At 48.5% G+C, this 25,843-nt stretch overlaps 1 protein-coding gene across 2 annotated transcripts in view; it reads right to left on the bottom strand.

Annotated features, from left to right (window-relative positions):
• The window catches only part of MAPKBP1 (mitogen-activated protein kinase binding protein 1), a gene marked incomplete at its 3' end in the record, with an annotated part of 99,679 nt that extends 84,495 nt beyond the window's left edge, over positions 1-15,184 (bottom strand). For both annotated transcript variants that reach the window (XM_082317025.1, XM_082317024.1), the window contains exons 1-2: positions 15,109-15,184; positions 13,915-14,258 (exon numbers count right to left, since the gene is read on the bottom strand). In XM_082317025.1, the coding sequence (XP_082173151.1) occupies positions 13,915-14,031 (117 nt within the window). In that variant the 5' untranslated portion in view covers positions 14,032-14,258; positions 15,109-15,184. The remainder of the gene's footprint in view (positions 1-13,914; positions 14,259-15,108) is intronic.
• Positions 15,185-25,843: the final 10,659 nt, after the last annotated feature.

A 25,843-nucleotide genomic window follows, 5' to 3' on the forward strand; every position in this document is an offset into this window, starting at 1 on the left:
CGTCAATCAGGAAGCCAATGCTCCAGACCCAAGTATCTTGCAGTTTATGCTCTTCTCTGAAGGCTAGCTGTATGGCATTTTGTTGCTGCTTTCAGTCACCTTCCCCAGCCTTTTCCACTCAAGATGGAGCTCAGGGAAGTCTTCTTGAATCCGCTCTAAGGAAGGGAAGCCCTGGTGCTACCCCTTTCTCCTATTTATACCAACAACATTACTGCAACAGTTCAAACACATTTTATATATAGCTCTGTGGCTTATTTCCAGGCAGAAGTAACTCAATGCTGGTGTACATATGTTTAGACCACAGCAATTGGAAAGAATGTCCCATAAACACTGTTAACTCTGCTGCTCCACTGTGACCAGAACAGGCTCTACCACTGCAGAAATACAAGCCGTGTTAGGAAAATTAAAAAAAAAAAAAAAAAAGAAAAAAAAAATCATCCACCCAGAAGCTAAGCAAGCCACTCGCCACCTGCACAGCACTGACAGACTTCCACTATAGCCCCAACAGATTTATAGCTGTAAGATAACAGCCAGCTCTTGTCACATCAAGATACAGTGTCTGACTGCCAAGAGGCCACATAGAGGTGACCAGGGTGTGTGCCAGCATAAGGGCAGACATGCAATACATAGAGCATCTGCCAGTATCCACTTGCACTTTAAAGAAATCTTATAAACTTAAGGGCCGGACAAACAGAATATAGTCAGATTTGCACAGCTCTATTTGCAAACCCTGCTTATACTGAAAATATCAGTAGTGCTACTATATTTTAATGAGTCTGACTTTAGTCCAATACCCCTAAGCTCATGCACTGAAAAGAAACAAGGAGGGCAAGGTGCGAGAGCCATGGACCAACATCCAAAATGTATTTGCCCTGATGCTGGTTGCAGGGACCTCAGTGACGTGTAGAGGAGCGAGGTGCCTGCCATAAATCCGCAGGATGCTGATCCCAGTGCTAGGCCTAGGTTTTAACATGACCCCAGGTGAGGCAAACACCAGGCAGCAGCCCACAGGGAGACACAGTGTCTGCTATTTTCCCTCTCCTAAAGGAGGGTGCTCCTGCTACCACATCTACCAGGTGATAACTACCATGCCTTTCACCAGACTGTCCCTCTCATGGGCTGCAAAGACAGCTCTGCCAGTCTTCCCAGAATACATTAAAACAACATTTCATCACATTCTTCTCTGCAACAGATAAATACTGGGGAGGAAGGGGAGATTAACATGTTTGGGAAAAAAAAAAAACAACTTCCCTTTTTTTATGTCTGAATCCAATGGGACTGGACTTTAAAGAGGAGGGAAGCATAATCAACACCTCGGAATTATCTAAAATGGCATGGCATCTTTGGTTATGTGATGTGGAAAAGTTAATGACCACCATCTCAGGCCTCTGCAAAGACAGGCGTCTCCTGTCCTGGGGTATAAATAACCTAGCTTTATCCTTGTATAAACCTGTTTATAACTTCAGGGATGAAACTGCCCTTCCCAAACATGTCAGGTCAGCATCTTGCTTGGATTAGAGAAGGCTCTGTCAGGAAGCCTCTAGCTGGGGAGAAAAGGGGAAAACAAGTCCACATTTTGTGGATGATGATCGGAGTACAAAAGAAAAATGGAATTTCTCTGGTTAACTGTTTAACTAGGGAACGGGAAACAGGGAAAGAGAAACAGCCTCTGTTCCAGGCTTCACAGGACTGGTTAGCAAGATGCTCTGGGAATATGGATTAATGGACAAAGTGCAGCTGAGCTGGTCAAAACAACATGATAAAGACAACTGCATGATACACATATAAGGTATGCACACACATACAGTTATGTGCATCAAATGAATCATCATACCTAGACTCTGATCTTGCAATCAGCCACAGAGGCACTTATCTTTACATCCATTGGGTGAAATGGAACTACTCATGCTCATACTACCTCACATAAAATTAAGCACATGCTTAAGTATCCGCAGGAATGGTGCCAGAGTTTGCATTCAGTCTTCTTTTAAACCCTTCAAGGTCATCACGACTGTAAAAATGTTACACAAAGAGTTGTACAAGACTTTGTGTACGTTACAGCTCCAACATAATACCAGTGTCACTTTATAAGCAGGGAAAAAGAGTGGGTTGTAAGTTACTGTACTAACAGGCACACTAAGAAAAGTAACATACACTCAACCAGAACAGAATATGTTCTTCCTATTAAACACACACACATGCAGAAAAATAGAAACATACTCATACAATCACCCAACCAGGCCCCAGCATTTAAGTATGCTCTACAATGCAAAATCCTGCTTGGCAACTGTTTACAGTACTTTCCTTTCTGGGGATCTGAGAAAAGCATCCAAATTAAATCACACTAGAGAGTGGGAAGGTAGGACATGGGACAGAACCCAGGCAGCAGACCTGGAAGTAAAACCCTCTTCCAGAGGGACGGCCACAACGCATACGCAGCGTTCCCTCTGCTGCCCAGAGACAAGACCCCCTCCCTAGCAAGGGAAATCACCCACTTTGACATTTTATAATGGATTTTGCTTTTAAGCCCTTCCTTCTGCCCTAACTGCTTCCGCAACTTAGTAGATCGCTGATGATTTACAGTTTTGCCATCTCCTCAGCACGAGAGCTTCCCAGCTCAACTAATCCCAAACGCTACACAAACATGCTTCAGGCCCACAACTCCCTTCCCCACAGCCCAGGGCAGGAACACCAGCTCCTCTCTGCCTGGAGAGTTACAGTATTGTTTATACAGCCTCCTCCCCTCCTCAGCCAGGGCTGCTGGCTAAGGCGGGCCAGGTTGCTCCTCCCAGTACAATAGGCCCTAAGTGCCAGAAAAAACTACCAGTAGAAAGAAGCAGTTTCTGATGCTTGCCAACAAACCTTTAGGCAGTAGGTGATGAGTGTTCCCAATTGTTTTAAACCTCTGGAAAGCACTGACAGCAAAACTAAATGCCTTATCACAGCAAGTGCTCTCCTCTTCCCACTGCAACATCATTGGGCTCTCCACAAGGAGCAGTATTTCTCCAACCCCTGGTGACCTCAGAGTTCGCCAGGAGCCCTGTAAAACCCTTTTCTTTCACAAAAGAAAGAGGTAGATTTTCCTGAACTAACAAGACAATTCAGTTCCCTTGGCAGAGATGCAGAGCTGGAAGCTGCCCAGTGCCTCTCAAGCAACCACATCCTCTGCGACAGAGGACAGTGTTATTACGCAGGGCAACCTGGTGCTCTCTTCCAGCCTTGCTGGTCAGCCGGGAACGTTGCTCACCAGAGCTCCACTACGAAGGACCAGACACTGTCTGGAGACACAGACTGCAAGCATATTATATAGGGTTTGTCTAGACTGGAAGCTGGGTTTGTCTGTTTTTTCCAAAACCTGTGTTTAAATTAACCGGCATGGGCTTACCCAAGGGTACGGCCCCTGGGAAGAGCACCGGGAGAGCGGTGCCCAGGGGAGCCCTCCCAAGCGCGGCGGCCGCCCGCGGCTCCCTGCCGGGGGGGGAATGCAGCGCCGCGCACGCGGCACCCCGCGGCCGCCCGGGGGCGGAGCCAGGGCGCCCCGGAGCGCCCCGCCCCCCCGCCCCCCATTGGCCGGGCGGCGTCTCCATGGCGACGGGCAGCCGCAGGCACCGCCCCTCCCGCGGCCGCGCGGCGGCAGCCGGCCCGGCCCGGGGCCGCCCCAGCCGGGAGGAGGCGGGCGAGGGAGCGGGGCGGCTGCGGCGCGGCGGGAGGAGCGAGGGCGGAGGGCGCCGGCCCACCCCGCGAAGCTGCCAGCGAGCGGGCAGGCGAGGCCGTGCAACGGCAGCCTGGTGCTGGGTCCCACGCCGCCTCTCGCCTCCGCTCCAGCACGCCTTGCAGCAGGCCATGAATCAGCCCGCTGGCCGTTTTATTAACGGCCGTGTTTACATTCAGACGCTCCTGAGCGGAGACGTTCATTCTAAGGACCTGGAGTAGCTCCGATGCACAGCAGAGAGAGTTCAGGCGCTGCATCTTCCCCCCCCACCACCACGCTCTGTTTTCCAGCAATGGCTCCATCAAAAAACTATTTGTCCCAGGTCTCGGACATAAAAGAAAGCTGATTTGTAGCCCTGCTACAGAAAGCGGGCTGAGAACTTGGCAAAGCAAGCATCTGTAAGCCACCCACCACAACACTGATGTGGGAGACCAGAAGTTACAGCCAAAGCAGTCAGGGGTGAGGAAGCTGAAGGAAGACCCCTCCAGCCCAGAGCACCCTACCCTCACCCTCCCCCGGCACCAGTTATTCGCACTGCTGATTGCATGCAAAATACATCTCAACAGCTTAGCTCGAGAAGCCTGCAGAGACAGGCACTGCAAACCATGGATTATCAGGGAGATTATCCTCCCGGTGCAGGAGAAGGTGGAATCCCAATTCCAGCCTCAAAAGCAGCTCAGGGTTTTAGAAGCAACTACGTCCATTGAGGTACACCGCACATTCATCAGAAATATTTGTTAATGCATTTCCTTAAGAGCATTTTATGTCCTCTTGTCCCCATTCCCCTCCACCACCACTGCCATAGCGGGGCTCGGGGCACAGGCTGGGCAAACACCCTCCAGCCAGCCCTCACGTTAAGGCAAGATACACAGAACAACTTTTGCAGCCTGTCTGGCCATGATTCTGTCCAAGAAAACCAGGTGAGCTGGGACCAGATGGGCTTAAACAGACGAAGCAGATCCCAAATTTGTCAATTCCAGTTTACAGTCAGCAATGCTTCTGAACCCAGCTGCTCGAGAAGGATGACACCCCAAAGCAGGTTGGAAACAACTGTGCTTGGGACCACTATATCTAGCTCAAAACTGGGAGATAAGCCAAACGTGAGGAGTTACGCAGCTGTTTTAAAGCCCTGGATGCTGGGACACTTTGCAGTAAGTGGATAAGTATCCTGTCTGTTTTACATTGAGAGAAAAATAAAAAAAGAGGCTCAGAGCCAGTCTGAAGAGCAGAGCACAGAACCCAAAACCATTAACCACATTTAAAAAAAAAAAAAAAAAAAAAAACAGCTCTGTTTCAAGGTTCGCTCTACCTTTACACATTTCAGCAGCACAGAAGCATTGGTTAGGAGCGTGAGAAACATCACTCTTAGCCCAGACAAAGCTCTTGCAGAAAACCCAGTAATATTGATGCAACGTAACTGGCAAAAAGAAGTCCTTTTACTAGTATAGCCTGTTTCTTTGAGGGACAGGATCATTCAATAGACTCTTTTGATGCTGTGTCACCATTAAGACAGCTTGTTGTGGAAGCTCTGCTTGCAAATTGTTTCTAGCAGAGGCAAGTGCTTGAAGTACACCCTTACACTCATGCCCACTCTGGATACCTCCGACGCCATCCCCATCCTCTTACAGTCCAGATCACAGCCGCACAGCATGGCCACAGCTGAAGCACAGAGCACAGCAAGTTCTGAGCACCGAGAGCAGTCCCCAAAGGAGGCAAGTCTTGCACACACCCCTTTCACTCTCAGTCCTGTTCAATGTTTCGGCCACTCCAGCATCTAGATTGCGTTAGGGACTGTGTAACAAACTCAAGCTCCTTTGGTGCAAAGTCCTGGGCTGAGCAATTGTGCTGCCTTTTTTTTTTTTTTTTTTTTTTTTTTTTAAATGAAAGCATCCCTAGTACAAACAAGACTTCAAAGGTAAGCGGCCCCTTACGTGCTACTCCAAAGGTGAGCAACCAATTTCAAAGCCCTTGGGTGAGCTCAAAGGCTACCGCTGTTGAGCATAAGAGACGTAGCTAACACTTCAGTACTGGCACGTCAAACAACTGCCCTATGCTGAGCCTGCCGGTCCATAGGGAAGGGTTTCTGAACAGGCAGCACTGTTTTTCACAGTGCCTACTTGGAAGAAAAACAGGAGCAGAGAGCTTTAGAAGTCTGTATCCTTGAATCCACTGACATAAAGTTGCTTTCTCCTTCTTTCAGAAACTCCTCCATCTGCTTGCTCTCAAGCCATTTGTTAATGTTGTGACTCTCTACTACTATGCAACCTCCAATAATCTACTTTCTTCCAGAGAAAGGAGTCTCTCTGGATCCATGATGGGGGAAGTTTCAGTCTAACTATGCAAAGTGTTTGGGAGATGCAGAAATTAAGGAACCATCACTGTAAGGAAGGAATGTCATTGTTCAAATTCCACCAGGTAAGAAATCTTGCATCAGTTGTTAAATCACATTAGCCTTCTTGATCAATTGTGAATTTTAACACTGTATTTGGGAGAACAAGCAGGACTGGCTTTTATTGCTATTGGCTTGGAAACACTGAATACAACAGACTTTTCTATAGTACTATTTTCAACCAGAGTTTCCCCACAGTAACTAACAACAGTACTGGTCTCCTGGGACACTAGCAAAATTACAAGGCTTACTGGGGTTTCCACAGCTCTAATTCATATGGTGCTTAATCTGCTTGAGCTTGTTGGAAAGTCATCATCACCAGAGCTACTGAAATCATTAGTGACAATGGAACCAAGTCAGCATTTACAACAGCACAGTTTGGGGACTTTTAAGCAAATAATCCTAAATGAACACACAGTCCTCACATGGGAGAGGTGAGAAACATCCCTGGTAATCTGCAAGAGACTGGGCTTTGTGGCTAAGGCTAAGATTTGGCTTCAGAGGATCAGGATTCAATTTCTAGGTCTGCCTCAGACTTCCTGTGGGAGTTTGAAGCCATGTCTGTATAGGAAAAGCATGTCCCATTCCTCCCCCACCTTTTTTTTTTTTTTAAGCTCCTCTGGGCTGGGTCTACCTTATCACGTGTCTGTCCAATGCTCACCAAAGCAAGGTAGAGATGGGATGCTCCTGCAGCCTATGGTCATACACATACTAGCAGCAACTCACCTTTGCACTAATATTTTTGAAGACAGATCACACAGCACAGATCCACTGCTGGTTACAACAGCTGCAGGCCTCAGCTGTATTCTCCTTGCACAACATGCAGACATGCTCAGGGCAAGGCTAAGCAGCACTGTGGTAAAGGAAATAGTGGGAGGTTTTTCTGCATTGCAGTAGCCACCCTTTGGTGGGTACAGCCTCAGCAGAGCCTGCTCAGTTTCAGGCACAGGGACCAGCCCACATCTGGAGCTGGAAACCAGAGAAGAGAGCATGCTGCAACCCTGCTACGCATGTATAGAAGCCCTCAGAAACTTCCAGCTATGTGGAGGCAGGTACATCAGACACAAACAGAAGCCTGAAGTGACTGAAACTGGGCTTGGTGCTAGTTAATTATTCAGACCTTAGCTGGGATCACTCAGCACTAATATCAGGGCTTCATTCTGCTAAGCACTGTTTGAGCACCATGTAAATGCCCCTCCCTGCCCCAAACATCGAGAGAAGAGACCTTTTAAAAAAGGCAAAAACTAGCTAGCACATCGTGTTTGCTTTCACCCTCACAGCGAAAATTGTACCGAGGCTAATCAAGCAACTTCCTCCTAAGACCTGATCAACGGGAAGCAAACTATCTTCTCAGCTTTCCCAGGCCACCAAAATGCTGACCACCACTTTCTCAGCTGCAAAGAAAGGTGATGCCCTGCAGTTGCTTTCCACTAGACACAGAGGAGAATGAAAAAATACACAAGTCATTTTACAGGCAGTTGCAGACCCTTGATGGTACAAAAGCAGATAGTGGTCCAACCTGGCCTGCCTCCCAACCATCACTTCAACTGTTCTGCCCTCCTGAAACAAACGAGGTGATACACCACAGGTAGTGCCAAGCACACAGCTAGTGAAACAGATGGTACACTTTGGAGGAGGTCTCTTTCCACTGTGTCTGTGGATGCCTTTCTCCACCAGCCTTCCCTGCACCACAGTGAACAACAGCTCTGACTGGCAAGCACCAAATGTACCACCTGCAACACCTCTGACCAGCCCTGACCTCTGCCATCTTGCCATCCCAGCCAGGTCTTTGGCAAAACACTACATGCTTCACAGCCCGCTGCAGAACAACAGCCCACAAGCAAAAAAGGGTCATCAGTCTATATGTGTACGGTTTATCCAACACAGCAGGGACAGAGTAAAACCTGCTTATGAGTCTCTCCAGCCAGGTTAGCTAAGTCCCACGTGCCTTCTCAGAATACCCAGCTCATCTGAAGGAGGTGAAGAACAACATGCAAGCCAACATCTCAGCAGATCTAAAAGACCATCCAGGAAAGCAGCATGTGACCACCCAAGGGAAGCAATAACCATTTAAACTCACTCAGCAAATGACCTAGTTTGTGTAATTTATGCTGACTGCACCCCAGATGTTACCACATCATCGCTCCCCCCCAGGCCCCTGCCATGGAGGGGTCTTCCTGCTGTCTTTCATGGTAAAGACAGCACATTATTTAGGGGTGGGCAGAAGGGTGGATCTTTCCAGCAATCTTGTCTCGAGATTGGAAAGAGGGGTCACAGTGGTTCAGATACCGTTGCAGGCTACAAAACCAAATATGTTAAATTGCTATATGCTTTTATATCCACCCTACTTCAAGAACCAGAAGCAATTGGTGCTGCAGTCCACCAGCGGAAAAAATTTGGCTTTGATATGCCCTGCAGCTATAAGTCACATTTAACACTCATGTTCAGCTCCAATTCAGGCCAGGAGAGCTAGCCAGATCACCCTGTAATTTCAGGACAAGGCATAACATGCATAGAGCGAAAAATGGAGTGGGGAAAACCTGTGTGTGAAATTGTTAACAAACACAGGGTCATCTTGAGCACCATGTATTTGAGAACGAAGGAGAAGGGACCAGAGCAGCCCAAGAGGGAAGGATTCAGCCCCTGAGCTATGACACTTTCAGTTGTTCCACTGACTCTATCCACAGATACAGACATGCCACTGAAATGCAGGTATGGCTATGGAGAAGCTAACCAGCCTTTGTCCTCTGCTTTAAGAGACACTGTTATAAGCCTGACCAGAGACAGACGTGAAATCCCTTCTATCTCTGGACAGCAGCCCCTAAGCTGTTGAAGCATTTGTGTGTGTTTAGACTGAGTGGTGCAGAGCTGCAAGAGAGAGGCCTAGCTATCAACCAGGGCCAAGCAACATTCATGGATATTAGCTTCGAAGCAGAACAGGCACAGCAGCAGAAGGCCAGACCAGGGTTAGATGCATCCTCTCAACTGTACCACTGGATGCACTGGTCCCAGAGCTGGTGGGCTGAGCACTGCTCAGACTCCAGTGGAGTGGAAAAGGGGAATAGGGCAATACTGCGCTAAAGAAGCTCCTCAAAACCATCATCATTATGTAAAAGACCCTTCCAAATCCTGCCAAAACAAAAGCTTATGACAGCATCAGACAGGCTGCTCTCTACCTCACCCACACAGCCAGGCTGCTCAGCCCCGCATCCAGCTCCCTGGGAAATGCTGCCCACAAGGAACCCAGCAGGCTCTGCGGCTGCAGGACCAAGTTGTTCCCAAAGACTTACAAAGAATCCCACTCTGCAACAAGCCTCAACTGCACCTTAAATGATTTAATAAGAGGTGACGATTTTTGAAGCATTTATATCAGTGAATCAAACTTGTGTGGTTTTTGGTTCTGTTCCAGTTCAGGTTCAGCAATTCTCAGCTGATCCAACTAAGACCAGCAGCAGTCTAAACTGATTCCTGTTGGAAGCTACAATATTTTCAAGCAAAAAGGCCTGTGTACTGAAGGCAGGAAGCTACAGCCAAGCCAGAAACATTACTCTGCTCTCCTGTGTCCAGGACAGCTTGTGGTCCTAGCTGAGCCCTACAGCTTCTCAGGGGATTCAGGAGCTGGAGAACTGTGCTGGGAATGCGAGGGGCATGACAATGCACGGGGGTCTCAAGCTTCCGCAGATCTCTTTCCCTCTTAAATCTGTGCCTGTGCACGTCCTGCTCACCAGGACACAGAGGCAGGCGTACATGTTTCTGCTGCCCTAACTGGGGAGCCACCATGAGGCTGATGGGAGCCCAGAGGCTGGCAGTAAGAACAGACCATGCCTCACTAAAGGAGGACAGGAAACCCTGTCGCACTAGGAGCAACTTAGTCAGGGATCATTTTCAGAACAAAAGCTCTCAAAAAGGTTTTGCAGAGCCACCCAGTCCAACCCAGCATGATGGAGCAGGAACAGGCACTCGAGCTGCACATGCTCGCACAACACTCGGTGGGGGGAGACCACTATACAACAGTCCCTGTGCCGAAAGGCTTCCTGCTGAGAAACGTCAGGTTTTAGTCAAAGCACTCTTTGTGCAACTGGCAACTTGAAATATTTCTCGCGTAGAAAAAACAGGAGAGATCAAAGAAACAAGCCGCAAATTCCAAATGTGTTTCTTTGACTCACTGCCTTACCGTTTTAGGGAAAAGCCTGTAGCACGTTTTGTAGCAATTTGTTTCTACATTGACATTCATAATCTGGTTTGACTGAGGATACCCCCGCACACACACCCTAAAACAGGCACAGCTACATCAGTTAAAAAGATGCTTTCGTTTACAGAAGTCAAGCTTAACAACATGAACAGCCCCTGCAGGAGCTGTACCTGCTCAGGGACATTACTTCTGTGAGCAGAGAGAGATTTGTGTAGCCAAGTTCCAGGGTGCTACAGCAACCAGAGCATTTTAGCAATGGGAGATGGCTCAACCCTTAGCTTCCCCCACTGTCCTGATACTGCTGCTCATTCAGGGTGATCGATGTTGCTTCAAAGGCACTCAGTGCCCAGTTTTTAACTCTGTGTCTCTACTGGAATCACAAGCATGGTGACCAGATGCACGGCTGGGTTTCTGGTAGGGCTACTAATCCTCTAGAAATTGAACTCAGGCCAACCAACTTATCTGAGGAAATTTTAGCTTCCAGCCACCACGCTGACATGCTACAATCCCAACAATCAACAGGCCTCGACTTAAGTCACTGTACTCTGGGTCTATATTGGTTCAACACAAAAAACGGAGATCTGGAGAGGACAGGAGAAGTGGATTCAAGCCATGAACATCAGAAGACACACAAAAAAAAAGTCTAAACACAGAGCTCATCACACAGCAACAAAAATCAGGACTCCCACAGAACAAAAGCTGTTTTCAAAAAGCAGCAGCAAAACCGAATACTACATCCAATTTGTCAACAAGCTTTACTTAAAGAGCTCCTGTTCCTTCCCCTTATTTATTTTTTTAAATATGCATGATTATGTATTGGTTCCTTAGTTTTACTCCTGTAGAGATCTCCTGGGGCTGCACAGTAAAACCATGCATTAACCATAGGCAAGGAATAAATCCTAATAAAAGTCACAAAACAAGTTCTCTCTTGTACAGCTCCCAAGTAACACATTGCATGTCCTGCACAGCCCTCATGCAAAATATCTGTACTTACCCACACTCCCCCTTCCAGAGCAATGCACAAACAGGTCTCTGCGGAGCCACCCTCCCACAGCCTGCCCACGTCCAGCCCAGCATTACACGGCTGCTTCACTGCAAGGAGCCAGTTTTCACAGGGCTTCTCTTCAGCGTGACGAGCTGCGCAAGGGGTCTGTGCTACAGCACTGAGATGGCCTGGCAAGCCTCACACTGCCAAAGGGTTGTTTAAGAAAGAGCAGGGACACCAGGGACACTTTCCACTGGAGGGGAAAATCACAGCTCATGGATGTCAAGGCAGGGCCACTGAGGGTGCCTGTCCATCTTAAATCGAGCAGCTAGTTGCAATAAAAGCTCGAGGGACTCAGAGGAACCACAGGGCTGTTGAGGGCTTGCTCTTCACCTACATCTGCATGTACAAAGCACAATATCACCTTTCAGGCACTAATCTAGGGCAACAGTCCTCCTCCATAACGTGTAACGAAGCAGCATTTAGCAGAGATGACCAGCCAAAGCTATCAGCTTCATAGGCCCTTCCACACTTCCATGAGTCACATGCAACTCTTGGAGCAGTCATTTCTCAAAAAGTCCAAGAGACAAAGGTGTCTGAAAAACCCCTCCCTGCAGGTCAGCAAAGATCCTTTAGGAGCAATGTCTATGATGCTCAATTTCAGTCCCAAGGGATTTACACTCACACCAAATAGCGGACTGAGAGGATCTGCTTCCTTTTATTTTAGAAAAGTAGAGCTGCTTCTCACCTTGGAAGGCAGAGAAGCACACACATAGCAGAGGGAGCATCTCCACAGATATTCAACATACGTTAGATCTTTGGTAAGGGGCCCACCCCTTTTTGCCTTGCCCACTCCAGCTGTCCCTCTGAAGGCAGGCCATAACTCATTTGAGGGAAATTCACTTTAGGAAATCAACACCGCCAGCTAACTCCTCATCATGACAAATTGCTTCTACCAGCAAACTCCCCAGCATTTCCTTTGCATCTCACTGATTAACTGCTCTTACTAATAAAATACACAAAATCCAGCCCTCGAACCCTAATTTGATGGTGTGGAATGAATCCATGATATCCCCAGGGGATCAGACAGCCCTGGCTGCGCATTGGGAGACAGCACAAGGGATACAATGGAGCTCTTCCAAAAGGCACGTGCAAGGAAAGCAAAACGAAACAGGTACCAGAGAAGACCCAGGGTATGTAGCAGCAGGTCCCAGCTCTGAAAAGGAGCGTGCAGACCTCAGCTCCTATTCACAGAGCCAGAATCCAATGCCCACTGTATGTGGTGGTACAGGTGGCTCTTTCGACAGAGGTCTCTGCAGAATACAGATCAACAAACCGCTCTTCAGCAACAGCTACAAAGCACGTTTTGCTGGCAGTCCACAGGCTGCATTAAACGCAGCACATGCATGCACATGCACACACTGAGGTCATGCACAAACACCAAGGACTCTCCTCTAGACAACTCTGAGGAAGCCAAGCAGGCTTTTCTCTTGCTTGGCAAGAGAAAAAAAAAAATCTTTCTGTTGTATTCCTTGGTACTGAACAGCCATCTCAGGGAAACTCCAACCTGAACCAGAGTTCTGAGAACACGATTTCATGCTGGGGACAGGCCATTTAGATAAGGTGTCATTTATTTCCCCTGAAGTTTTACACACACTCTTCACTCCAAGAGATAAATTTTGACACACTACTGTTTTGAGACAAATGAATGTACTTTGCAGTCATGGATTACAAGCATTTCTTATTTATTAGTGAATCTTCACAAGGTGGGAGGGATTAAGTTTTCTATTTATGGAGAGAGCAAGCTACGCAAAGGCTGAGTGATTTGCCCAGGGTTACAAGTGAATCAGTGGCAGGAACAGAACGAGGTACCTGCTGTCAGCACAAGGCAATGCCACCCAGCTCCTGTTCTCCCCACAGCCGAGTTAAGTCATCCTCCTCTCCTCATGACACCAGTCAATTACCAGTGAGTGACTGTCTGTCAGGAATTCTCCACAACACCAAGAAAAATGATGGATTTTTCAGGTAGAAGCAATTATACCCCAGACAAGACATTCCCCAAGGGAAGATGGTCTGAGGCACACACAGGAGGAACATGGAGGAAAGAGCACCGAGGCCTGTGGAACACAGACCCCATCTGAACAGTCACCTCTGAGACACATCTCGCATCCTCCATCTTTCAGACCATCCTACCCTTCCCCACGTGCTCACAGAACACTCCTTTGCAGGGCTGAGAGCAATTGCTTACACAGAAGAACAGGTCTTTGTGTGTCGTTAGCTGCTGGTAATGCAGGTTAGCAGCTGGGAATATGGAGGAAGACGCAGCATTATATTTCTCCTGTCAGTCATCTGTAAGAACTCCACACACCACAGTGTAGGAAATCCCAAAAGCTTTCTGACACAGACGGGGTACATACCACACAAGCAAAAAGAGTGTGTTTCAGAAGAGGGACCCAGGCTTTAGCAAGGATCTGCAGCACAGTAAAGATCCCAACTAAAAGACAGACTACAGTCACGTATCAGTTGCTCTGCATCACTCTACAGTTACACCAGGTCTCCCAAAGCAGTATTGATAGTACAAATGGGACCTTAAGCAACAAAGTTAAAGCATGCTGGCCACGCCACACAGCACTCACCTTGGTGCCTATATCTTCACGCTTGTTCCCAGGCTTGCTTCTCCTCAGCTTAATGGAAGGGGAGCGAAGCAGATTTTTGATCCGACTCGTTATTGTAGACCCTTCGACCGACATCATCTCCAGCTGCCAAGAGAGTATTCACCTCACACACAAACTGTGCCTGGGGAACGAGCCCAGGTTTGAGGCAGAAATGCCGATGTGCTCAGCTTTGCTTACACTCGTTCACATATCTCTCAGCAATTCTGCTCGGGAACTCCACTCCTGTTACACTGCAAAGCTATTCACAGAGGCTGGCAGACTTTCCTTTTGCAGATTCCAGAGGATCAAATCAGCAGTAATCTAAACTGAAAGATGCACCCGTGGGTCAATACAACATTCGCAATAAATTCTAGCCTCATTCTTTGCAAGAAATGCCAAATGCAAGAGTTTATGATAAGGATGGGTTCAGTATTACTTATTCTCAGAGGCTTCCACAAAAATTATCATCCCTTTAGTATCAATTAGCACATCTAAACCAATTCCCAGATCCAAAATTTAAGCGTCTTACACTTCAGTATCATCTTATGACAAAGACAAAAATTTCCACCGTTGCACTCCATTAACGGGGTCCATCCAGCCCCTTGCTTTTGCTCCATACACATCCATTCCACCTTAGGCTTCACGGTCTGTAAAGTACAATGCTGTCCTTGATTATTAAACACCAAGTCGCAGAAGCACACCGAGAATAAACACGAGGGAGTTTTTAACTCCCACAAATTTAGCTCTGCTTTAAGTACACACACATAAAGCGTGTGGTATCTGACGATAAAGGCATATAATATTTCACATCCCGGCACCCCCTATTTATAAAGGGGATCAACGAGGAACTGTAGCTGCCGCCAACGATTACAGAAACACACACACACCCCCCGCCAAAACCTTCACCTTTCCCGAAGCCCCGGCGGTGGCCGGAGGGAAGGGGGGGAAGAGGGATCCAGCCAAAGCCTGCAGTAAGTTACCCTGCCGGCTTCCGTGCAAAATGGGGGCGGGGGGAAGAGAGAGCGAGAAAGGGAGAAGGGGAGAGAGCGGAGAGGAAGAGAGGAACGTCCAAGCCAGCACAACCGCCAGCCCCTCTCCCTACGGCGGCAGCACTGCGGGCTGAGGGGACGCGTCTCCTCCCCCCCCGCCTAACCCGCCGGCTCCAGCCTCTCCTACCTGGTGCCCAGCAGCGGCTCTGCCGGCGAGGCCGGCGACCACGGTGCCCCGCAGCGCCTGCCCATGCAGCCGGCCTCCCCCGAGGAGGGGCCGCGGCGCGGGCCGCCCCCGCGGGCGGGGCGGGGGCCGGTCCCTCAGAGGCGGCGGCGGCGAGGGGGCGGCTCCGCAGTCTCAGGTCGCGGCCAGACGCGGGGGGCCGAGGCCGCCCGCCGAGCCCCGCGCCGGCCCCGGGAGCCCAGGGGCGAGCGCCCGCCCGCGCCGCCCAGCCGCTCCCCCCGGCGGCCGCAGCGCCGCCCGCATCCCCGGGCCGGCCGCCCGGCCGCGCTACGGCAGCCCGCGCGGCTCAAAACGCGGCGCGGCGCGGAGCTGGGGGGCGGCGGAGGGAGACGGGGCGGCGCGCGGCCGGCGGAGGGATCGCGGCGCGGCGGTGGCCGTTAACGGGCGGGGCGGGTGGGGGTAGGCGCCGGTCAGGCCCCGGCTCGCTGTGACGGGGGGAGCGGGCAGCGCATCTCCCACCCGGGAGACGAGCGGGACCGAGAGATCTGCTCCGCCGGGCCCGCCGCCCCTCGGGACCCGTGGTTGTGTCCTCCCCCGCCAGCGCCCCCGTCGCCGTGGCCGGTCTGCCCCAGGCGCCTGACCGGCCAGTTGCGGCTTTGTGCCACAGCCGGCCTGTGCTGACAGGACCCTTCGGGGGAAGCGACAGGGCAGGGGGCTGTGGGACTGCGTGACCCTGCTGCTCTGGGGTGGGAGAGGGGACGGAGGGTGTTGACCTGTGCCCACGTGCTGTGGGATAGCCGGGTTGGCCTTGCCACACACAGCGTTGCTGTGACACCCGTGGGGTCTCCAGGCCTTCTTGAGGGCAGCAGCGCTGAGGGTGCTTCTGGAAAGACAAGGGTCCTGCACTTCACCATGGAGGTGAAAAAGTTGTTGAGTGACCACCATACCTCAGATGATGCACATCTTCTAAATCACTGGTGTTTGGATCCTTTACTGGGGCTACAACAGTCACAGAGCTAGCTGGTGCAGAGGCTGCTGGCAAAGCCAAACCCATAGCAGCTGAGCTGGGTGGTACTGGATGATCACGGGACTCCACAGCCCCACGATGGCATGGTAGGACACCACTGCAACTGTGGTTGGTTCCCACCTATGAAGAGGTCCTGGAGCTCCTTCTCCCCTCAGCTCTCTAAAGTTTTTGCTAAGAGTCTGGCAGCCCACTGTCGCATCAAATGTGGGATTGAAGCCCAGTTGGATGCTTGTGTGCTGGCTCATAGCGGGTGAAAACCTAGAAGCAAACATATACCAGGCCAGCAAGAAGGTTTTGCCCTAGAGCTGCCTGATAGCTGTTCCCCATGGAAGAGTCCAGAAGCCACTATGCTAATTCTTGTGCTTCCCAAACGGGGATAGACAGCTGCCCTGCCATGCCGTGGCAGGTACTAACCACATGAGAGGAGGTGGGTAGGCAGATTTCACAGGCCACCAAGCCTGAATTGCTGTAAAAGGGTGTACATTTAGGATGTAGCACTCTCTCTGAGAGTTCAAAGAGGCGGTATGTGTCCACGCTGGCCTAGCATACATGTCCACACCAAAGCCCTCAAGGAGAGAAAGGAAACCAGAATTTGTTAGGGTGGAAAAGTCGTGCTAGCACCTGCTTCCTTAACATGTTCTGCCATTTATTGCAATCTATCCTCTGTCCTTGGATCATCTTTCTGGCTCCCTATTTCCTATATGTCCTGGTTTCAGCTGGGATAGAGTTAATTTTCTTCTTGGTAGCTGGTATGGGGCTGTGTTTTGGGTTTAGGATGAGAACAATGTCGAGGATACACTGACGTTTTGTTCTTGCTAAGTAGTTGCTAAGTGGCGCTCACAGTGGTAAAGGACTTTTCAACTGCCCATGCTCTGCCGGGTGCACAAGAAGCTGGGAGGGGGCACAGCCAGGACAGCTGACTCAGACTGGCCCAAGGGCTATTCCATACCATATGACGTCATGCTCAGTATATAAGCTGGGGGAAGAAGGAGGAAGGAGGGGGACACTGGGCATGATGGCGTTTGTCTTCCCAAGTAACCATTACGCGTGATGGAGCCCTGCTTTCCTGGAGATGGCTGAACACCTGCCTGCCGATGGGAAGTAGTGAATGAATTCCTTGTTCTGTTTTGTTTGCGTGCACGGTTTTTGCTTTGTCTATTTAACTGTTCTAATTTATTTTACTTCAATTATTAAACTGTTCTTATCTCAACCCACGAGTTTCCTCCCTTTTACCCTTCCGATTCTCTCCCCATCCCACTGGTGGGGAGTGAGCGAGCGGCTGCGTGGTGCTTAGTTGCTGGTTGGGGTTAAACCACGACACTATAGTAGCTGCCCTCCCCAGCTTTGCCATCTTTGGTGACTGTCCCATCTTCAGTGACTAATGCAAACCCAGAGTATTCATAGCAATTGGAGATGATCATTCCAAAAATAGAGTCCATGAAAATTTGCCAAAGTTCAGGCACAAATTTGCCATGACAGACGATCCACTTGTGGGCTATGGTCTTCCCCTTAGCGGTGCCCGTTGTGGCCAGCACACTGCCACCGTCACAGCTTGTGACTATGTGAACCTGCACCACCTGAATTTCAGGAAAAGGTTGTTTGCATTCAAAGTGGGATCCTGAGCAGGCACGAAGGCTTGCAGGATTAGGATCCTAAGGCTTGACTGGTCAGAAATCTGCATGTATTGATGAAAACACCCAGAGGTGTTTTCGGGACATCTTTCTAATCGCTGTCAGCTCCAGTCATGTCATAGTAACCTGCAGGAAGTGAATTTAAAATGTCAGTTTCTTACCTTTGTTAGGCTTTAGTTTTGATACACAGGTGCCATAGAGAAATCTATGCTTGTTGCTGTGTCAAGTCACGAGGTTCCAGGAATCGGGGCTTTCCGAAAGATATAAAATTTTGTGAGATTTACAATAAAATTGCAAGAATTGGTAATGTTGCAATTATTTTTAAAATAGAAGTAATTTAAGTCCATGGGAGCTAGGAATATAAGTATAGAATCACAGAATCATTTAGTTATCCTAGCTTTCAGCCCCAGACATGGCCTGCAACCCAAGAGGTGGCACATAAGAAAAGGATTCTTCTAGAAAATGTGAATGTTGTCCATTCCTACCGACCCTATTGGCCTATTGCTGAATAACAGTGCCCTGTTGCTAAGGGTGAGGAGAAATTCCTGAAGGACACCAGAGCTGCTGCTGCAAAAATAAAATCCCTCTTCTATGAAGATTTACACGTGTGTTTAGTTTTATCCAGACTATCAACTCTAGTGAGTGGAACTACTCACACTGGACATGGAGTTAAAAACATGCACCAGCCTGTACAGGACTGGGACCTGGCACTGCACAGGGGGAAAAAAAGTAGTTTATAGTTCTTCAGTTTCTGCTGTTCAACAGTAAAACATCGGAGTCATCACATTTGGGAGAAACATGCATACATTTGAGAAAGAACTGAGGGGTGTCTTTGAAAACAAGGGACAGCTGAGATGTTTGCTTGGGAGACGCTGTTTAAATGCAACTAGCATTGTTCCTCTTTTGTTGAAAGCTGAGCACAGCATAATGTGATTTGTGATTACAATTCTTTGTGTCTGTGAAGCGACTGAAGAGACCGGCTAACTCTGAAACATCAGTGGACTACATTCAGTGAAAAGGAACTGGGACAGGGAATGGATGTTTCTGATTTTCTGACTAAAGCATACTACCTTTCTAGTTATTTTTTAAGCAAAATGGAATGTCACAGCATTTCTTCAGTTTGTCCTAAAGAGAAGGATCTTGACAGTGATTTTTAAAGAAACTTTTTCTGTAGTTTTATTAATACAAACACTTGCTCTTTTTTTTTCTTTGATGCTATTAATACAAAAGGAAAACAAGCAGGAATCACCAGCTTCCTCTAGGTATTGCAGTGCAAGTCTTACCACACACCTATTTCATCATTAGAAGGGCCCGATTTTCCAATCGTAATATCAAACTTATGAAAGGTTAGTGCAAAACCCTTGCACTGACTCTACCAGTACTAGACCTTTAGCTTGGGTGAAAGTGGAGCAGATGATGCTGACCTCCATGGCTTCTGTTCTCCCAGTCCTGTCCTCCAACAATACCAAATAACTTGAAATGAAGAGAAATAAACTTCTTTTCATCCAGTGGCATGTCTAGAAGCAATTGGTAAACCCGCTGCTCCATGACATGCCTCCTGACGTTGCTCTTGTTCATGGTGTCCAGAATAAGCTCTCCCACGGCAGCAGTCAAGCTGGTAATCTGCTGGCCAGTCATTCGCTGCTGCTTCTGTCCAAGCTCATTAAAGGTAGGCACCTGCGGCTTGTGATGGGGTGCGCGCTTCTCACTGTGCTCACCCACCCCACCGATTACTGCTGCTCCTTTTGTTGTGCCGCTATTGTCTTCTCTCTATTGCTCGCCTTTTTGTAGATGGCCTTTACTTCAGAACAAAGCTTGTCTTTTACAGTATGTTCCTGTAGGACCCATCTCCATAGGGCAGCGCCTTGGCTGAGATCAGTTAATGATAACCGAAGGCAAGAGGATTTTCAGCTTCACTCTAAAGGTCCTTTCTTGCCAGAAAGGACAATGTACCATGAATAAATTGTATCATTTTTCTTTGGCATTTGCGGCATTTGGTCTTGAATGATGTGTTCTTAAAGTAGTCTTCTGAGAGATGCCATAAATAATGAGAGAGAACAGATGCCTCAATAAATGAAATGCCTTATTTTTAAGCATTAGGTAATGAAGTATCTGAAAATGTTTTTCTCTGTTGCAGAAATCCTCTGTGCTTTTCTAAGAGATAACATCTTGCAAATAATGCCGTAATCCTCCTATAGAGCTCCAAGCAAAAGGAACATTTTAGAAGTGATTTTAAACAAAATTATTTTCCTGGTCAAAAATATCATGATAAAAAAGAGCATGTAAAAGAAGACACAAAACAACAGAGCAGAAGTGCTACACAAGCCCTCTCAGTGTGATATTAAAACCTCTCCTTGAACTTGTTCTCCTTACACACAAAGCACTTCTCACCACCTGCAGCCAGGCGGGGAGCGGGAGGCGACTCTCCAGCCAGCCGTGCTGACGTGATGAGGGTAGTCGTAGTCCCATCACCAGATCCGCTGAGCGCTGCCCGAGCACTGTGTGACAGGGGCAGCAAGGTGCTCCATGCCTCTGAGACCCCGACGTGTTGATACCACGCTGCAGCCATGACCCAGGATGGTTGCTTGATCAGCTTCTTTTCCCATTTTTGTTATTGATTTCTTAGTCAGAGAAACAGATCTGAGAAAGGATTTCATTTTTTCAGGTACCAATGTGCTGGAGCTGCCCTGCTCTCCTGGTACTAGAGGGAGCTCCAAACTGGAAGTTGTGGCAGCCAGCATGAGCAATTGAGGCCAGCTCAGAGAGCAGGTGAGTTAGTCAGGGATCAGTGTCACACTCGTGCAGATTCGTAGCTTCCACACAGCTTAGAGCATGGGTTCAACTTGCTCACGTGTGTCTGCAAAAATAGTGGGGACAGACATTTTGCTCCACACCCTCATTGCCACTTTCCTGAGCAGCTTTCAGGCCAAGTAAAGAGCACAAAACACATTTTTTCCCGCAAACTTTGAAACCCTGTGGAAGAAGAGCATTCAGTCTTCTTCTGGAAGAGCTGTCTACCCTTCTACCTTCAAAGGACCGTGGTGCTGCTTTCCAGTTAGGCTGACGGCTGTCATTTTAGCCTCACAGGATGTTGATTCAGCGGGGTCCTAATGCCTTTTTCCACCTGTTGACTTGTTGTTAGAACAGTGAACAGCAGGAACTCAGACAGGGAGAGAGGGTGGAGGAGGAAAGATAAACAGCTTTGGTCTAGTCCAGAATAAAAATAACTATATGAGAAAATGGAAGGGTAGAGAGCAAGAGAATAAAAGCAGCTACCATGCAGTATATATAGAGGGCATTTTACATTTAATTTTTCTCCAACTATGAAAATGACTGCACGCTTAATAATAATTTCATTATTAACCTCCTAATTAGATATGAGTTTGCCCTGGCAAAATGGACCAAGGATTCTTTGCAGGACACACAAAGGTCTCCAAAGCTCAACATACAGCATGTCAGGTGATGAGCCCCAACTGGAGTTGTTGTTTTTGTTGACTTGTTTTCCCCCAGTGAGCTTTGTCCCTTGCTCTCTCTCCTTTATTGCCACAGCTACAAGGGATGAGCAAAATGAGTTTCTGGAAGTTGTTTCCAGCCATAGCCTGGGTCTTTTTATCAGATTCCTGGTACCTGACTTAAAATATTTAGATTCCAGCCAGAGGTTACACAGTATCTTTTCTTCAGGTGTTCCCATGGAAAAGTCATGTAGACATCTATGGTTCATAATGCACCCAGGGAGAATATGCTCATATCACAGATCCCAGATGAGCTTTAAAAAAAATAAAAATATACATGCATGAATGCCATTCAGCTGGCCGCCAGGCAGTTGTGCTGTTAAAGAGAAACCATGGGGAGTACGAACAAAATGTGTAGTACAGAAGGCCCAACTGAAGATAGGAAAATGCTGCTTCGAAGAGGCTTGTATCCACCAAGGATGGAAAATTTCTGTAGTAAGACAAAAGGTGCATAGATGTACTTGGAAATCCCAAGCACAGTTACACTGGTTTTTTTTCTGAATTAGAAGCATGTGCCTTAAACTGAAGGAAAAAATTACAAATCCATTTAAATTTTGGCTCTGCTATTATAACAGGTGAACTAGTCCACTTATGTCTCACTCCTGTGTTTCAAGGGATCAACAAAATCCATGCCCTCATTTAAAACTATTTTAGATATAATTAGCGAAGTGCGTACAGGTGTCCGTTCCGCTGTCAAACCAAGGCCACGTTCTGACTCACCTGGTGCCTGAGGCATGTGCGCATCCGGTGTGCAGCGAGGTATGCGTCCAAGCTTGCTGTGAGGTGGCACATGTGATTGATTGATAAAAAAAGTCTGGGCTGGCTGATTTAGGCCTGGAGGAATGGCTGCAGGGCTTCCCGCAGCCACCTCCGGCAGCACGTGCTGTGAATGGTCCTCACAAGAGCCTCATCAGCACTTGGGTATCGCGGGGGCGGAGGAGCCTGCCAGGGCTCCGTGGGGGACAGAGGCTCCCCGAGGGCGATGCCGCAGCCCCAGCTGCTTCTGTTCCAGCTTCTCAGCTGGTGCAGCACTACGTGTGAACAGTTATCCCCACCAGCTGTGGCCTGGCCCACACATAGTGCGTTAGCCAGCTTTGTGAAGGGAGGTAAATTATGTTACAACCCTATTAAATTTTCGCCAGTGGCAGGGGATCAGAATACCATGCGGTAGCTGCTGAACGTAAATGCGTTGTGCTTCCTGCTGTCTACATGGATGCTATTGGAGAGGACGTACAGCAAGTACTGAGGCAAAGCTCAGCCTGGACACTGTCTGGGTCCTGTGAACTCCCCACCATCACAGCTTCGGCTGGTCAGATAAACCATGACATGTTACCCAGGCTAATCCACGGGGGTTTCTTTAAGCTTAGATCTAACCGAGTCTGGTCCAATTTACATGCAGGACCAAATGGTTTGACAGTCTCAAAAGCCCACAGTGGAACTGCAGTCTTGCATGAACTCCATCTTTTTCAGAGAGTAGTTATCTGGGACCTTAGATGTGGGCAGAGACAAGAACAGCGGCGTGCAGATAGGAGAGGGCTGTCCCTCACTGACTGGCCAGGTGCCAGGGCTGGCAGGCACACAGAGATTGGATGTTGGATATAGAGGTCCCTACTTGCAAGGGGAGTCCGGAGCTGAAAACCACATGATAGGAAAGCATTTGACTAAGCTGGTACTTAAATAAGGGATGCCAAATCCTTGTTCCCTTTTGTAGGAGTTATTTGTGTTCCATTGTTCTCCTTAATTACTGCTCTCTGGAAATATGAAGCACAGGATGAACTTACCATTGAACTCTGCGAGGAATGATAAAGGTTTCCCTTAGAGCAGTCACTTTATACCTTTCCTAGTTTGGGGCCGATAAACATTTTGCAGTGGAGGTGCGGACACCTACACACGTCAGCCTGTTAGCAGTGGGTTTAGGGGGGTTGTGAAAGGTAGTTGAGAACAGCTACCTTTCACAAACATCTTAAAAGTACTCGCAAGGGCTCACTGAGCGGAGGTTGAAAGCTGCTGCCTGACTGCTCTAAGATCACCCAAGGGCTTGTTTCCTGTAGAAAGGTTGGGTTGGGTTAGGTTATGTTGGGTCAGGTTAGGTTGGAGAGAGCTCCTTACCGTTACAGACACAGAAAGGGATCACGAGATGCATTTTCCAGCGTGTGTCTAAGCAACTGATTGTCCCTCACTTGTCCTCCCTCTGGCAGCATAATCAAGAGCGTACAAATGACACCGTTTTCACTCCAGGGCTTTTCTGCATGGACAGCGGGAGGCTGTTATTTTCCAGGTCTGCCCTAAGGCTCGGGGAAGAGGTCTTGCAGCCTCCTGCCGGGCTAAATGTCACCTAGGAACGATGCCTCTGCATCACTTGGCTGATGTCTCCCTGGATGTTCTTACGTGTTGAGGCCAGCTCTGCGCAGGCTGCAGGGATAGCACTCAGCGCGCAGGCTGGCCCTGGCCCAGGGACCTGAAAGGAGAGAGGCATGCAAACCCCCCTCGTGCTGAGCTCTGCGTTCCCCACCGCCTGCTGTCTAACATCCCCCTCCCTCCCTGAGAGTATGTAGGTCACTGTTGACATTGTTTTGTTTTACCACTTTGTTTGCAATTAGCCTGCACTTTTGTAATTGACCTAAATAAGCCTGTTTGTTTCATTCTCCTTCATCCCATGCCTTATGTTTCCAGAGAGCAGTGATTAAGGAGAACAATGTAGGACGAATATCTTCCGCAAGCCCAAAGCAGACAGTGCCCTGGCTGGAGTTTTAGTCTTGCACTTGGTGATCCTTAGCGAGCTGACAGCGTAAACCAGAACTCAGCCAGCTTTGGGTTTTGCCCTGAGAAGAAGATGGCATGACAGATTTTACAGCTCGAATGTGCTGTGCGGCCGTCTGGCTTCCACAGATGCATTTTATTATTATTACTACTGTTAGCAAAATTAAAGAACTACAGCAAAACTGTAAGTGAGCAAGCAAAAATGAAAGTCCCTCTGATGACAAGTGATTTCAAAGCATTATATTGCAAGCCATGAAATCCACCCATTTATATCAGTTTTCACAGCTGCTTGCTATGTCTCCTGCAATCACGCTTAGCACGTTGATGATGTTCTAAATTTCCTTTCATGTCACGACCTTGCCCTCCCTGTTAGGGCTCAAGTATGAATGTTGGAAAATCAAATGCAATGGAGCATGCAAGTTCTCTCTCTCTCTCTCTCCTTCTCTCAAGTTGTTGAGCAACGCTCATCTGGCCAGGTTTCAAGCACTGCCTTTTGCCTCAGTTTCCCCATCTGTTCTCATGAAGTCCTGCCTGGAGGGTACATTTCATCAATGCTCCTTTTACTTGCTCTGTTTTTTGCCTTTCACATCCTTAAAAACAAAAAGCAAACATCCAAACAAAACCTTGCAGGAGAGTTTTTTCCAAAACTTCCTGCTGTGTCCCAGACCCTCCCGGAGAGATGTTCTGCTGCTTCCCACTGGGGTGCCCACCTCTGTGTCCCCCTCCTGCAGGCAGGGCTGCGTCGGGGTCCATACGTTGGGTTGGTGTGGAGGTCAGTATGGAGGCCCCCAGGGGTTGTTATGGAGCCTGTAGGGGAAGGCTTAGCACTGTGGCATCCCTGAGCGCCAAGCTCCATCCTCTCACCTCAGAGATACTGAAATGAGGCACAGGGGCTGAAATGCAAACAACATTTCATGCTGTTTGGAAATTAAATACCAGAAACACTGGCACTGCATCTATTTGTGTTTTTCCAGACCCATTGCCAGTACACTGCCCAGCCCTACCTAGAAGTACGTGGGTTATGTCAGTCCCTTCGCTTGTGCTTGGTTCACTAGAGAGACTCTCTGAGAGGGCTTTGGCAGGTGTCCGAGGCAAAGCACGACTCTGTCCCAAAGGAGACTCTGGCCAGAAAGCAGAGAGACAGCACAGAGATAGGCACAAAAAGAGCTGGGGCACTTGGCTGTGGAGCTGGCGTTTTCCAAAAAGCCTAAATTTGGTACCCAACTCCAACTGCATTTCCTTGGGAAATAGGGCAACAAACTACCATAAACCCCTTTTAAATTCCCTGTCAGTTCAACCCCTGGCTCCTTGACACAGACTTTGAGAGCCAGGTTTCCCCCTTCCTCTGCAACATACCTTGGCTTGCAGAATTCACCATGCAGAATGAAATTTGACCTTTCCACTACCCATGGCAACCATAATTCAATTAAACAGGACAAACCTTGGACAGCAGTTGCCCTCAGGACATGATATACTAAATATGATACAAGCAAGAGAAGAGTGAAACACAAAACTCATGAAACAATCCTGTCAGAAGAGAGTTGGCAAGTGGGTGCCCTTCAGGACAAGGACACACACAAACACGGGCACTCTCTCCTTTCTTTAGGACAGTGCACTTTACATAGACGACAACAAATAGGAAGGACTGGGATTAATGGCAACATTTGCGTGCTTGTAAGTCTACCTGAAGAGCAGTCAAGCGCACATTTAACTTGTATGTATGGATGCATTTGTTCCGACTGCTAATGCGCAAATATTGTTCTGAGTAAGGATGCTTTCATAAGGCAGTGCCAGCGTGGGCAGAAAAC

Source organism: Platalea leucorodia (genome assembly GCF_965183815.1).
Source record: "Platalea leucorodia genome assembly, chromosome: 7".
Taxonomy (NCBI): Eukaryota; Metazoa; Chordata; class Aves; order Pelecaniformes; family Threskiornithidae; genus Platalea; species Platalea leucorodia.